The sequence below is a fragment of the Plecotus auritus genome (assembly GCF_963455305.1).
Source record: "Plecotus auritus genome assembly, chromosome: 2".
Classification (NCBI taxonomy): domain Eukaryota; kingdom Metazoa; phylum Chordata; class Mammalia; order Chiroptera; family Vespertilionidae; genus Plecotus; species Plecotus auritus.
The window spans coordinates 16,696,348-16,712,507 of record NC_137771.1 but is presented as its reverse complement, the minus strand read 5'-3'; the positions used below and the strand labels follow the sequence as shown (position 1 = coordinate 16,712,507).

The 16,160-nt window shown below is 46.9% G+C and overlaps 2 protein-coding genes across 2 annotated transcripts in view; one reads left to right on the top strand and one right to left on the bottom strand.

The window, feature by feature from the left end:
• Window positions 1–5,011: 5,011 nt before the first annotated feature.
• Window positions 5,012–16,119, bottom strand: LIN28A (lin-28 homolog A; the record flags this gene model as incomplete). Its single annotated transcript, XM_080654410.1, has 4 exons — window positions 5,012–5,228; window positions 6,392–6,576; window positions 15,440–15,624; window positions 16,089–16,119. The coding sequence occupies 4 exons, from the start codon at window positions 16,117–16,119 to the stop codon at window positions 5,012–5,014; spliced, it is 618 nt and encodes a 205-aa protein (XP_080510536.1).
• The window catches only part of ZNF683 (zinc finger protein 683), a gene marked incomplete at its 3' end in the record, with an annotated part of 43,493 nt that continues 38,405 nt past the window's right edge, over window positions 11,073–16,160 (top strand). The window contains 1 exon segment of the mRNA XM_080657101.1: window positions 11,073–11,181.

Sequence of the window (16,160 nt, the reverse complement as noted above, 5' to 3'; positions counted from 1 at the left end):
GTCCGGACACGCCCCTTAACGGGCGTGGTCCTGCCGGGCGCCAGCAGGCTCGGAGGCGGAGCAGCCCCAGCGTGCGGGGCCGCAGTTTGCGCTCCCGCGGAGCCCAGAGGAATGAGCGCTCACGTGACCGCATGGGGTGGGCGGCCGGGCTCCAGGCCGCGCGCTGGGGGAGGCGGAGTCGAGGCCCCCGCGGTGAGCGGAGAGGTCGTTAGATCTACATGGGTAGGCCGCACGGGGGTTACGCTCCATGGCAAGAATTCAGGGTTTCTCAGCTGCTGGTGGCATTTAGGCCTGCTGAGAAATGGTGTAAGGCGGCTGAGAAATGGTGTAAGGCGGCGTCCTGCTCGTCGGAAGACCTTGGGAGGCCGCAGAACTGGGCTTTAAAGCCCCTTGTACGGGTCTAGGTGGATTTCATCGTTTGGGAAGTTCCCAGCCTAGGCAGTCGCACAGACGCACTTTATACCAATCCATTTGTGCTGATGTCGGGCACTCAATTCTCAGGATATGCAGATTCTCAGGACCTACACAAAGGAAAACAGTTTTGAAGCCAGAAAGAGCTCTGCTTTAAGGGCTCTAATATTAAACAACAGAAAGGCCATCAGTTAACCCTAATAGAAAAATCAAGGGCATTAGCTCTGTACCAAATCTTTCCGGAAAACTGTTGCAGTAATTTGAGGCACTGACAAAGAAATTGGGAGTTCAATTCTCTCAAAATTAAAAAAGCAGCAAAAAGAAACCTTTACAATTTTCAAAGAACCTTCTTGTAGTTTCACCAAGGAATCAAGGCAAGAAATATGGCACTAGTAATCCCCAATACACTGTGCCTTCCACTCTTTCTGATGAGTTACTTTTACCAGGTCCTCCAGATGAGTAACCCACCCATGAATAGTATTTTAAATTGTTAATTCTCACCCGAGGATATTTCTCCAAAGTGGGAAGAGTGAAACATGGATAGGAGAGAAACATATCTATTGGTTGCCTCCTGCATGGCCAGACTAGGGTCCAGCCTGGGAGGAGCCTGCAACCAAGGTAGGTGCCCTGTGCCCTTAACCTGAATCTAACCGGGGACCCGCAGGCCAACGCCCTATCCATTGAGCCTGAGCCAAACCGGCTAGGCACTAGACTAAATGTTACCTTGTAGTTGGAAGCCGTGAGGATTAGGCAATTGTGGCATATTGTGTGCAAAGAGGTAAAGGGTAGTATATGGGCAATAGTCATATTTTCCAGTCCTGCTTTGCTTCAGCCTAGCTGGCTTCAACAACCTGCTTTAAGACTTTTGGTACAGCCCTGGCTGGTTTTCTCAGAGCGTCGGCCCACAGACCAAAGGGTCGAAGGTTCTATTTCCCCTATCAAGGGCATATACATTGGTTGCAAGTTCCCCAGCCCCTTAGGAGTGGGTGTGGAGGCAACCAATTAAGGTTTCTCTCTCACCTTCCCTAGAAATCAATGGCAAAAAAACCCCCCCAAAAACAAAAAAGCCCTAACTGGTTTGGCTCAGTGGAGAGAGCATCGGCCTGCGGACTGAAGGGTCCCAGGTTCGATTCCAGTCAAGGGCATGTACCTTGGTTGCGGGCACAGCCCCAGTAGGGGGTATGCAGGGGGCAACTGATCTATGTTTCTCATCAATGTTTCTAACTTTCTATCCCTCTCCCTTCCTCTCTGTAAAAAACAATTAAAATATATTAAAAAAAAAAAGAAATCAATGGCAAAAATATCAAGTGAAGATTAACAAAAAAATAAGACTGTTGGTACAAGGTCCCTGGAGTGGATGTATAAAACATATCCTTGTTCTCCAGTTTCTGTCACTTTCAGGAATAGATGGTGTGCCTTCGAATAAAATATTTCTTTTTCCTTTTTAAATTCTTCCCATTAGGGGAAAGCTAGATGTTTAAAAAGCATTGTTCATTAGCGAGCTAGCAAACTTGGGCTGAAATAAAATGTTAACGTGTTTTCTTATGGCCTCAATTTCCCCAGTTCCACATTATTTGCCTCCCTGGGGTGCTTCAGGGGGTTAATTAATTAAGATTTGTAAAGGGATTTGAAGAGCAAGGGACAAGGTATTATTAGGGTCTCATGCCCCAAGGCATGGCCCCATCCTTTCATCCCAGCCAGTGGCATAGACAAACCCATTCTTATGCATGCCATGCTCCTAATCCCCTCTTGAATGTGGCCACTTCCAAGGGAAGGACAAGAGGCCTACCGAGAAACAAAAATCCACTGTAATGAGGTGCTAAGAGGACTGAACTTTCAAGATTCATTCCTATCAAATCAGAATGACTGAACAAAAACTTAATGGTTCTTCTGTGACTTCTGAGTCCCAATCCAAGGAGGTGAGAATTATGGGAGGAGAAAAGCACCTTAAATATCTTAACAAGGAGATGACAGTTTCAGTAGGAATAAGTCTTTATTCATTCATTTTATTTTCCCAGGGAAAAGAGGGGAAGGGGAAAAGTCAGCATGTGTTTTACAAAATGATAGCAAGTGGAAATACCCGGCACAGCAAAATCAACCATCAAATAAACAGTCCCCAGTGATGGAGGTCACCAAAGCCCAAGGGGGCTCAGTCCCCTGCAGTTCAGAAATGAGAAGGAATCAGGGAAGAACAGACAGGTACATGCTTTCCTACCCTCCCTCCCTCCCACCCCATAAATTCAAGATTTCACACAAAGCTTTGGTTTCTAGCAGTAAACATGGAGTTACATTCGTCCGTCTCCTATTAAACAATCTTGTGGCTACTTTGACATAAGTTTTTTTGCACCGGCATAAAAGTTCCTGAGCGACTTGGATATACATTCATTTCCCCTTTCTTGGTTTCCCAACCCCATTTTCAAAATGAAAGGCCCCCTCATTGCTGCTTTCTACCCTAGGATTAGAAATTAAAACATAGCAATCTGAATGTTTGGCATGAATCAGATATCAAGGAATGATCTTCACTCAGGATATTGGGAAGAAGGGATGGAGCATTCTTCAGGATTTCTGCACAAATCATTTAAGAGATGGGGTGACACCCCACACATTAAATGTGTATGCATGTGGAAAATGGGCTTTTTGGGGTGCAGATAGAAGAGGGTCAGAGTAAAATTTTAAGGACAGAAGATCTGGTCCAAAATAGGAAATAGGGGAAGAGAAAGCAAAAGAAAGGATGGTTCAAGACCCCCACTTCAAGAAGAGGTGTTCCCAAGGTTATGCTTCAGATCCTTTTTGCCTGGTGCAGAACCTTTTGTCAAAGATGCTTTGGCTATTTTTCTCAATACAAGAAGAAGGTTGTAAACAATAAAACCCCAAAAGAACATGGAGAAAGACCAACACATTTACACAGACTAGGCCACCTAGCAATCACCAAATCAGCTACTGTGAAGTCCTACAAAGCCCAGACAAACACAATAACTAGAGGGGGCAGCAATTGGGGGGCCAAGAACCCAGGATCAGACACACATCACCCAATGCATTCTATTGCATTTGCCCCGTTTCAACACAGTGAGGTAGGATTTCAGTGATCTCACAGCATGTTAACGAAACCCGCTTTTCTCCTTTAGCTACTAAGACACTAATCATTGCTGCAGCAGGGAAGGACACTGGCTCTGAGTACCACAAAGAAGCCATTGCTTATGGTGTCTCTGGAAGCCAAAGAGAAAAAGCAAAGAGTTTTTAAAGGTTAAGGAATGTAGTCATTGCTTCATATATCCATCCCTGGGCAGCTCAAGATGGGGAGAGAGGTAGTGTTCTCAAAAGCTCTCTTTATCAACACACATAAAGTGTGTTGTTGTGCCTGGTAGGCCAATCCAGCTAGGGATGGATCTGGTATGTAATGTGAGTCCCAAACCCCGGGATTACAGGTAAGGGACAGGAATCCTTGGTTACGCATATATAGACATCCTGCTTCTAATCTTGGCTTCCCCTCTGTGCCTTTCACCTAGCCCAGCCTCTCCTAACCTTTGCACCAACCACTGATTCCTGTTCAGACCAATTTCCAGTCTTCTAGTAGGAGATCAAGTAATGAGGCTACCTCATTAAATTCTAGTCTTCCATAAAACATTGAAGGTGGAGGGGTTTCAAGAGGATACTATGGCAGAAAAGCCAGCTCTAATTGGCAAAAATGAGGTAGTTCAATAGACTATACACTCCAAATAGGTGTTCTCCCTGATGATAAAACAAAGTATTCCTGCTGTGCAGACCCGGAGCTCCTGCCCACTTATCCCTGAGATTGCTCATGTACCTGAGAACACAGTGCAGGAATGAGGGCTGTAGATTAAAATACACAAAAATACAAACCCAGAATATTTATATTACGAAAAAAAAAAAGTCTAAATGCACAAGATACGTCATTCGCACACAGCTAGTGCAGCTGCATCCTGGAGAAAGTGGGACCCAAGGTGCAGTTATCCAAGGGACCAAATAAATAAAATTGTATTGGTCCAGAAATGGGGTGGGAGTGAGCTTAGGAGCAGCAGGTCTGCAGCTGTTCCCCAACCATCCCTTTTGCCTATCGTCACAACCCATTGCTTGGGACAATTCTCAGCACCCTATCCCAAGAGTGGGTTACGAGGAGACAAGATGTGGAAAAACCCTGCCGTACCCCTGAGAGATTCCCTCCCACAGAATGCAGTTGTTTGTGGTCTGCGTTCTGGTCTCATGTTAATCTTTTCACTTTGGCAGGGGAAATATTATTATTACATATCCTTCTTTAAAAGGAAAACAACTTCCCTATATCCAGGCCACTTTCAAAAGCTGGAGATTCTGGGGGTGGAGACTCAAATAAAGCATGTAGGGAGGGTTCCCCCAAAGCCCTCACATGCATTTGGATCGAGTGTAGTTGGGAGTTCCTTTGCCTCACCCCTCCCCCCCTGCCAAGAGGGAAGAGGGGGTGATGCTGTGGAACCCGGCCAGAGATACATGGCAGTGCCTGCTGCCCCCTACCCACCCTGTCCCCACTTTCTCCAATCTGCCGATTGATGCCTGCTTCTTGAAACTTTCTGATCACAAAAGCATAGCCCCCGGCACCCACTGTGGCTCAATTCTGGGCATCTGGGAGCAGGGCAGGGCTATGGATCTCTTCTTCTTCATCCCGAAAGTAGGCTGGCTTTCCCTGTGAGCTGGGGGCCTGCTGGGCCTTCAGTGGACAGGAGGCCACCATATGGCTGATGCTTTGGCAGAAGTGGCACTTCTTGGGCTGGGGTGGGAGCTTGCATTCCTTGGCATGATGGTCTAGACCTCCACAGTTGTAGCACCTGGTAAAAAGCAGGATGGTAAAGTTGAGAAAGGAGTGAGAAGAGATCAGAAGCCTTTCTCTGAGTGAGGACACTTGGGCTCTTCCCTTCCTGGAGACCAATTTCTCCACGTATAAAAGGAGAAATCTGACTAGATGCCTTTTTTTTTTTTTAAATCCTCAACAAGGATATTTTTCCATTGATTTTTACAGAGAGTGAAAAAGAGAGGGGACAGAGAGAAATATTGATGTAAGAGAAACACATCGATTTGGCTGCTTCCTGCATGCGCCAAGACCAGTGCCTGGGCCGGGGAGGAGCCTGCAACTGAGGTACATGCCCTTGACCAGAATCAAACCTGGGAAGCAGGGCAGGGGTATGGATCTGCAGGCCAACGCTCTACCCACTGAGCCAAACCAGCTAGGGCTGACTAGGTATCTTGAAATCCTTTCCAAACCTGTAATTGTCTGGATGATCTTCAGATTCATGTCACCTAGAAAATACTGAAATACCAAGAATAGAAACCGCAGACCCCAACTGAGCACTGCAATTTGGTGGATAAGTAAGACTCTAACATACCCTTAAAAAAACTAAGGAGTCAGATTATGATCTGTTCGAGCACAAAGCTAAGATGAATGAGACAAGTCATATGGAGACCCAGTGAAGAAGCAACAAGTACAGACACCCTGTCTTGTCCCCACAACTTACACTTTCATATCATTCTTCTTTAGTTCTAAAACAATCATGTGAGGTTAATATCACTATTCCCATTTAGTAATTGAGTCTAGAGCTCACAGAGCAAAATTACTTCTCAAACGCCCTCCTCACATACTGCCCTCTTCTCATCTTCCACATCTATAGCAGGTACCCCAACCATCTAGCGTTGCCAGGGACCATAGGCTTCATTTTATTTTATTTTTTAAAGTATATTTTTATTGATTTCAGAGAGGAAGGGAAAGGGAGAGACAAATAGAAACACCCGTGATAAAAGAGAATCATGGATCAGCTGCCTCCTGCACGCCCCCTACTGGGGATTGAGGTCAAAACTCAGGCATGTGCCCTAACTGGGCCGAACCGTGACTTCCTGGTTCATGGGTCCATGGCAACCTGGTCCAAGTAATGAGACAAGATGGAGAGAGCTCTCCCCATCCTCAGCATGTCCACACAAGCCACCTTCCAATCCATACCTGTCTCCCTTTGATCTGCGCTTCTGCATGTTCTTCCCTTTCGGCCGCCTCTCACTCCCAATACAGAATACCCCACCAGGGCCAGTGACGCGGATAGATTCCAGGCCCTTGGCGGACTTCTTAAAGGTGAACTCCACTGCCTCTCCCTCCTTCAGGCTCCGGAAGCCCTCCATGTGCAGTTTACTCTGGGGAAGGGGAACACGGTAGATTTTAATGTTGAACAAGAGATCTAATAACATTAACAAAGAACAATTGTTATATAAACAGATGCCATTACATTTTATACAGCTATTCTCATTTAAATTTCTAAGTAAAATAGAAGGGAAAAATTTAAACATAGCATTTAAGAAATCCAACAAATATAAAAATCATAAAATAAAGCTTATATGGAAATTTTTAGTATTCTTGCAACCTCTTTCCAAGTTTGAAATTATATCAAACAACTAAAGTTGAAAGAAAAAGACAGTATGATCCGAACAGATGGGTCAGAAGATTATAAGGGAAAGACCACTAGGAGAACCAAGCATGTGTGGGGAAATCAACAGATGAGAAAAACAATTCAATAATACTGTTGAGAACATTAGCTCTCTATTTCAGTGGTTCTCAACCTTTCTAATGCTGTGACCTTTTAATACAGTTCCTCATGTTGTGGTGACCCCCAACCATAAAATTATTTTCGTTGCTACTTCATAACTGTAATTTTGCTACTGTTAATGAATCGTAATGTAAATATCCGTGTTTTCCGATGGTCTTAGGCAACCCACAGGTTGAGAACCGCTGCTGTAAAGCCTAAGACCATTAGAAAACAGATATTTACATTAAGATTCATTAACAGTAGCAAAATTACAGTTATGAAGTAGCAACGAAAATTATTTTATGGTTGGGGGTCACCACAACATGAGGAACTGTATTAAAGGGTCGCGCGCGGCATTAGAAAGGCTGAGAACCACTGAATTGGTTTGAAAAACACAGCACCCTGACCGGTGGGCTCAGTGGTTAGAACATCAATACTGAAGAGTGGTGGGCTTGATTCCAGGTCAAGGTCAATGGCGAGCACCTGGGCTACAGGTTTGATCCCCAGCCCTGATGGGGGAGGGGGAGCGTATGTGGGAGGCAACCAAATGATGTTTCTCTCTTTCTTCCTTTCTCTCTGTCTCTCTCCTTCCCTCCCTTCCCTTTTGGCTGCCTCTCACTAAAAATCAATGAAAAAATTATCCTCAGGTGAGGATTAACAAAACAAAAAATTTAAAAAAAAAAATCAACCATGCAGCCATTTAAAAGAATGGCAAGTCCCTGTTTTGTTCACTGCTGCATTTTGCACATAAATAATGCCTCACACGTTTTTGGATTCATGGCCAAGGAGTAGATTTTAATTATTTGACTTGGGAAAATGACCAAATATTTTTAAAGGAAAAACAATTTAGAATAACGTATGGAGCAATCCCATTAAAATACTGCATTTTTGTGGCAGAGAGGAGAGAGGCTCGCCTACGCCCAGCATCCTGGCCGTGGAAGTCTGGATGGCCTGATGCTGAAAACAACAACAAAAACTGCATTTTTTGTACCAAAATTTAAAAATATTGACACTTGCAAAGAACCTAGCAGCCTTCAAAAAAAAAAAAAAAAAAGCCAAAACCGGTTTGGCTCAGTGGATAGAGCGTCAGCCTGCGGACTGAAAGGTCCCAGGTTCGATTCCGGTCAAGGGCATGTACCTTGGTTGCATGCACATCCCCAGTAGGAGGTGTGCAAGAGGCAGCTGATCGATGTTTCTGACTATCTATTCCTCTTCCTTCCTCTCTGTAAAAAATCAATAAAATATATATTAAAAAAAAAAAAAAAAAAGTGGGAGTTATTCGCACAGCTAGTTGAGTGGCAAAGCCCGGGGTCAGAAGAACCTAGGGCTTCTGATTTGAAGCTCATAGCCCATTCCACCTTGCCACTTAACAACAATACATTACTGGAGGTGACAGTCCCTCCCAGACCCTACCCAGAACAAACTTCATTACAGCTTCTTCCATTTGCATTGACAAATGCCAGCAAGGTGTAATCATCATAGAAAACAAGGTTCAGAGAAGCAAAAGGGATCACTGTGCCCCTTGCCCTGCGGCTGGAGGGAACATGATTAGCACGAGCAGTGTTTTGTGCTGTGGGTGGCGGGGGTAGACTATTTCAAACTGGGTCTCAGGTGAAACAGGCTCTTTAGCCAGATGGGATCCCCAGTTCATCAGTTACTTAGATTTTTGTTTTAATCTACATGGTATTGCTTAAGACGAAACTTCCATCGAAGTAATTTAGAAGTAAATTAAGAGCACAGACTCAGGTCCCAGACACATCCTGGTTCATGAAATGCTGCTTCTACCAATATCTGGCAGAGTGACCGTGGTCAACCATTCACCTCTGCCTCAGATCCTCGGCATCTACCAAACGGCTCTACCGTTGCACAGTGACTACCCTGAATTTGAAGTTAGACTTGACTTGTCTTTTATTGAGCTGGGACAAGCCAGAGTAATGAGGAGATACTGGAGGAGTTGAAGCAAGAGCATTCTTGGCCCAGGCAATACCAGCTTCTCCTAGGCCGATACACCCCCAGGCCTGGCTGTGATTCAGCAGATAAGTGATTAAGAACAAGTATGGAATCTGAGGCCCTGTTTCCTCCTTTCTAACCTACAAAATAGAAGTAAATACTAATTTTATGGTAGCGCTGTGAGGTTCTATGCATGAGAATTAATTAACACATAAATCTCCACTGAGTAGCAATTAGTATCAGCCTCTTCAAACTGGATCAGGGTAGGGTAACAGTGGGAACCCAAGTGTCAAGAGGCTGGGAACTTTAACTCTGGGTTTTTATCACTAACTAGCAGTGGAAATCCAGAAAACTATGTCCTCTGTGCTCAATTTACAGAGGACAACTCTCCTTATCCATGCCTCATAGGCTTAAGGAGATAACATAAATGGGGACAATATGAAATTCAGGTCACCCACTCCATCCATCGCTGGATGATCTGAGGTCTATTTAAGACTTTCAAATAGTTAAAAACAACAGTAACAACAAAAAAAACCTGCAGGCACCTCACCATAACCGGTCTTGGACTGGAGGTCTCTAGGGGTGGCTCCCTGCTCCCTCTGCCCCTTCCTAAGCACATACTTTGAATTCCTCTCTTATCAGATAGGTAATCAGCATGCAGCCCCACTGAGCCAGCCTCACAGGGCCTGCATCAGAAAGGAGCCAGAAATTCTTGCTACCACCCCCTCCCCGCCCCCAACCACACACAAAGCAGGGCCCGCCTCTCTCCCCAACCCCTCCAAAAAAAGAAAAGGCTTGGGGGGAGGGGCAAGGCTGGAGCTCCCCCAATAGAGCCCAGCCCCAGGAAACAAAGAGTTGACACGGGTTGGTTCTGATGGTCAGATTCCTGGAGTTCCAGAGGCTGCAGATTCCACACATCACCCCCACCCCGACCCCCACGACCCCCACCAACCACATTCACCGTTCCTTCCTTCCTCTTCATGTTGGGGTTATGGTCACTGTGTGAGAATTGGATGTAGAGATACCTATCTTCCCTAGTCAAGCTTGCTGGGTCTGCCAAAGTCACCACCAGCAGCCATCTTTTCTTTTCTCCAACCTGCCACCCCACACTTCCAGGGATGGAAATAAACAGGATCTGACTCCCTTCTCTTCCCTCTCCTCCCTTCCCACCCCGCCCTTCAGTCAAATCCTTTACACAGGAACCAGAATTAGGGTTACTTATTCAGATAAATTATTTTAAAAGCGATGGGGGAGGCAGGTCTCCAATCTTCCTTTCCCAATTTTTTTAATGAGGTCCCTGCCAGCTCTAACATAGCCCTCTTTTTGTTACACCACTCCTTTCTTATTTTTATTAATTTTTTAAATTAAATATTTTTTATTGATTTCAGAGAGGAAGGGAGAGGGAGAGAGATAGAAACATCAAGGATGAGAGAGAATCACGCCAAGCCTGTGAGGTAGGCCTTATTATGACCCCGGTTGAACAGCTGACATCATGAAGGCAGAGGGGTTAAGCACTTTGCCCAAATCATAGTGAGGGGCACAGCTGGACTGATTGCAACTAGCCTGACTCTAGAACTAGCGCTATGCACTGTAATGCAAGTCACATAGACTTGTTAAAACTTTCTAATAGCCATGTTTAAAAAGTAAAAAGCAGCGTGGCTCACTGGCTGAACATCGACCTATGATGATGCCTGGTCAGTGTTTTGGGTTCAATCCCCAGTGGGGGGCATGCAGGAGGCAGTTGATCAATGGTTCTCTCTCATCATTGATGTTTCTACCCTTCTCCCTTCCTCTCTGAAATCAATAAGAATATATTTTTTTAAAAAACATATTAAAAAAGTAAAAAGCAGGTGAAATTAATTTTAATGACTCAGTCCTCTGGTGTTCTCAGAGTTGGACCCGAGCTTCATTTCTGAAAGTAGAGGGTTTGGTGGGGCTAGAACAAACCACCTGGTTCTCCAGTTTATGATAGTTTATTTGTTAGGGAGGATGAGGAAAGATCTGTCCAGAACCCCCACACAATCACTTCTGCTCAGACACAGTAGCCAGGACCACAGCTCCTGCCTGGAGTTCTCCACCAGATGGTGCTGCTCATCAGCCCATTGGTACAAAGAAGCCAGAGGGAGACCAGCAGCAGGAAGGAACTGCCTGTGAACAGAAGTGTTCGCCTAGATTTCTCTTCCCAGCGACTTTGGGTGCACATCTCTTCTGTCCTCAGGAAAACGGAGTGTCAAGGGCACTGAACTCACATGAGGACCCGTCCAGGGTGAGTCCCGATTAGGCGGGGTGCTTACTCCTCACCCTGCCCCTACCTCCCACTCAGAGCACAGTAGAGAGAATCTTGGAGTTTTAAGCCAGTAACCCTGCTCCTGTGCCATTTACAAAAGCCATTAACTTGGATTTCGGATTCCTATCTAAATGAAATTAACTCGAAGCTGAGATAATTTAAAATTAGCCTGTATTAATTATGTACTATTCTTTAAAGTTTCCTCTTCCTCCTCCACCACCTTCTTTGACCTCCCAAGACTTAACACATAGTAATTAAGCAATTACTATTCATGCCCGCAGGAAGGAGGGGTAGAGGTTTTCCCTCCACCCCACCCCCAAATTTAACCCAGAAGGATGGCGTTATACTTTGATTAAGAATGTTCCAGAATCTATCTCTGCCCTGGGGAAAGTCACTGAAAATGACATACAGGGCACCTAGTAATGTCACCAAATACAAGTTCTAAATTTGTCATAGTGGAAGCTTTGGATGGTGGTTCAGCCTTTGCTGGGGACATTGTGTAGTAAGCATGTCTCCTCAGATAGAAAAGGACCCAAGAAAATCCACAATGCTCAAACTAACCCAGGTACTTCTCTACCAACTTCCTTGAAAGTCAAAATCTGTTTTACCCTATTAAGATGGAAATGAAATAACTAATGAATGACCACCAAACCCATCCAGAGAGCAGCTAACAGTTAACATCCCCTCCCCATTTCCAGTCTTCTGTGCCAGAGGAAGACTTCTGCTGACCAGGACCCCAAACTGTTTGTGTATCAGATTCCTCAGGAGTCCCATGCTTCTTTGCATTCATTCCTTCAGCCTACCAACTGTGAACCAGAAAACTAACCAGACAGCTAGCGGGTCCCTCTCTTTGAAGAGCTTACAGGTTAGGCGAGGGGATAAGACAAGTACATCACTAACCTAGATATGAGGTGAGTAATCAGAGGCACCAGAAATGTTATAAACCAGGTGAAAGATCTCTTTACACACATACTACCTGCCCCCCCCCCCCGCCCAACCCAAACTCAGTCCCTAGGTCAAATTAGGGCTCTTCTTTTGCCTTCAAGTCTTCTAATACAGCCCTTTAGCCAGAAAGCTATTTCTTAAATATTTGGGCCCTGGCCTGTGTGGCTCAGTTGGTTGGAGCATCATCCCATACACCAAAAAGTGGTGGGTTCGATTTCTGGTAAGGGCACATAACCCAGGTTGTGGGTTCAATCCCCAGTAGGGTCATGTGCAGGAGGCAGAGTTCCAGATCCAAATACCTAGGGCTGATGAGAAATCGCTGCTTTATTTTTTTAAAGGCTAAGGCTGGATTTTGTTTCTCACTCATTCACACCACACCTGGGGGGCATAAAGTGAGAGGGAGCACAAGAACAGTAGCGATTAGGCACTAAATAGACCCACTTGGAAAGGGAAAAGAAAACGTTAAATTGCTTTCCCCCCTTCCTCTCTCCTTAAAAAGGGGCTCTCAGACCACCTCCCCGGCAGATGTTTCCTTATATCACCACCTGCACCCCAACTTCAGGGTGCCCACCACCAGCAGCCAAAGGGGTGGTTTTCTTCTTAAAGAGAAATGTCTTACCCTTCCTCCACTTTGGGAACACTTTCCTCTCCCATGGCAATATTTAGGGATCATCCTACAACTACTTAATTCCTCTATACTAGATTTCCAAAAAAATCATTCAAATTTCTCAAGTGCAGGGACTGAAATCACTAGTCTAACTTACTGCTATGATAGGGTTTGAGGATTAATTCAAGCCCAGGCAGTGTGCTATCAAGACCCATCAAGTAAGGCTCAGTTACTGTCTCATGACTGTTGGTCATAAATTCTTGATTCCTTATCCCAGCTCAACTCCCTCCAGATAACTTATTCAGCTGTGGAATGTCCTTCCAAAACTCTGAAGTCCAGATCATCTCCTGAATAACTCATCTGAAACGGATGGTGTGGGCTCCACTCCCCATGCCCGAAGGTTCCTGCTTTCCTCGATGCCATCTAATTTCCAGTTGCTTTCGATCCTAGGGTTAAGTGCCTTGAGGCATAGATCCATTTGCTCAGGAAAATCTTCCCCGGAATTTGATTATCACTGTGTGAGTTCAGAACTGGTCACACCAAGATGTGCCTCTGTGGTATGTGGATTGTTTTCAAAATTAAGCTATAGGCTCAAGAGAGACTTCTGCCCCTACCTATAAGAACTTGAATTAGGGCCCTTGCCCATAGTAAGAGTTTATCAGAGATGACCTCATGGACCTATCTACAGAGCAGGACAAACTTCTATTTAATAAACATCTGCTTTTATTGTACTGCAATAACCCTTTGAAGCCCCCAGGGTACCTTACCTCATCCCTAGCTCAGAATGTCTTACACACCCATGTTCCCTTTATATTTTTAAACCTCTTGTGCATGTGGGGTCTCTGACTCTCCTATATGCGGGGTTCCCTTACATATATATTAAATTCAGTTATTCTGTTTTACTAATCTGTCTAATGTCTACTGGATTAGACCAGCCAAAAGAACCTTGAAGGTAGAGGAAAGTTTCTTGATGGGGTTACATTCCCCTAAACCCCACCCTATTTAGCAGCCTTAGGCATGAAAGCAGGAAAATGTTGGTTCTGACTCTTACTCCAAGACTCCCAAAATTGGGGAAGCTGTCTAGTCCATCTCCAGACCAGGAGGGATTATAATCTCTTTGTGATCGGATAAATGGCAGTGGGGGGGCTGGCACCCTGCTGAGGTGGGCCATTCAAAGCTGGTTCCTGTAATAAAGTGATTTAATAGATCTAAAGAGGCCAATTCCCTTCTTTCTCCCACAATTACTTCCTGTGGTTATCAAACACATATGTAAATGAGACAGGAAAGGTGGCAATGTCACTAACTAGAACTAGTTGTCTGGTGGGGGGGTGGGTAAGAACGTGCTATAAGGGGTAGGTAAGCGTCCTGCTGCAGACGCTCCTGGCGGATGTTCAAGCAGTCCAGTGACCCCAAGTCACCAGCATTAACTGGCAGGTCCCCATCTCCTTGCATCCTCTATCCCCCTTGTTCCCCTCACTCTACATCCTCGATGAGGACTTCCAACCAGTCCACCCAGCATCTCCCTTCTCCACCCTTCCCCCTCCAGAATACCATCCCTCAGGCTCCAACCCTTAATCCCCACATCCTCCTTTCCCCTCCCCCATGGCTCCTAAAGCCAACCTTCCTGAAGTAACCCCTCCCTGCCCGGCCTCGGTGCCAACCTACTTGGTCTGGGATTAGCAATTTCTTTTTCTCAGGCCCAACCCCAAACCTCCAAAAGTGAAAGGGACACAGGCAGCAACTTCCTTTCCATGTTATGGGTAGCTGGTGTCCCAGGACCAACGGAAGGCTTCTGAGATATTTAGGAAGAGGTGAGAGGGAGGCCAGGAAGGAGGAATCCTGAAGTCCCTGGCTCCTTGTTTGAGGCTGGAAATGTTCGGACAGCATGAATGGCTGTCTGGGGCCATAAATGACAAGTTGAGAATAGGTCCAGAGGCTAGCTTCCCTCGACCCCATGCCCTGCGACCCTGAATTTCACCCCCACCGTGCTGCTTTGCTTTAACTGAGAACTTGGGGTTGCGACCTAACTCCCTCCCAGCCTGGCCTGGGTTCCTTAGCTTTCCTTTCTGGACAGCAAAAAGCCCAGTTGGTAAACTGTATGCCTGAGACTGGTCTTTTGGAGAAGCTTTCAAGCCCCCAAATAGACCCTTTTAAGGATCTGACAAATCCACCGAGGCCGCAGGGATTGAGTTTTAGGAGATCGGACTGACTTCGTAGCTTTACCCTCCTTGGGTCCTAGAGAGGTTTCCCTCCCTCTCCCCGGGGGAGCTCCACTCACAAGTTAGTGAAACGCGCTGGCGCTGAGGGCCCCGCTATGGCCGGGCATGTGCTTCCTTGGCCGGCCTGCTCGCCCTCCCCCCACCGGCAAGCACAATACAACCTTAGTTTCTGCCACATGGGGTCACCTCCCTGCCCCTGCCTCCTTCCCAGGGGAAAGAGGTAACAAACACGTGGTAAGCCAGAAGGGTTCCCGGAAGGGGGTGGGAGGTGCTGATAATGGGCTCTGCCCCTCACTCTCGTCCTGTAGGAGTTACCAGGACTCAGGTCAGGGGCACTACCGCACAGATGGGGACGCACAATGAGGGCCCTGGATCTCCCTCAATCCAATGGCCCAGCGTGGCCGCCCACCCTTGAATATGCGCGCCAATATCCCCTTCCCGCTAAAGTTACCAGAATCGGTCTCACCTGGTGCACAAAGACATCCACGGGTGGGTCGAGCGCGACCCCCGCGCGGGCGGTCATGGACAGGAAGCCGAACCCCATGCGCACGTTGAACCACTTACAGATGCCGGCTCCGTGCAGCAGCTGCGGCTCCTCTGCCGCCCGGGCAGCGTCCTCCCGCGCCTCCTCTGGCGCCTTGGCGCAGCCACCTGGAAATGGGGAGGGCGCTCAGCTGGGGGGCCACGGAGTTGGAGGACCCCCTCAGAGTTCCGGCTGGGACACCGGACTGTCCAGCCCGTGGGTGCACACCCAGGAGGCTGCAGCTACTAAGCAGCCGGCGGTTAAAGACCTGTCCCGGCTGCCTCCCGCGCTCCCCAAGCTTACACAGAGGCCAGAGGTGCCCCGAAAGTTTTGCTCCTTTTCCCACAACACGTTGCCGGGGACAGACCGCCGGACAGGGCCCTCCTCTTCTCTCCCTCTGCCCCCGCAGCCTCTGTGTGCACGCCACGGGGACACCAGCGTTCTTTGCTCCAGGCATGGCCCCCTGAAGCAGGAGGCCACACAGACTGGGGGTCCTTCCGCCAGCCCGGAGGACACTTTCCCACCTCCCTTTTAAGTGGTTGCTGGGCGCCCCTGCAGCCTAAGGTGTCCCCAGTAAGTACCAAGCTCGAACCTGCAAACTGCTGATTTGACACGGAGCCCATCGTAGTCGGCTAGGCCCGCGGCCCGGGCCCCAGGTCGGGCG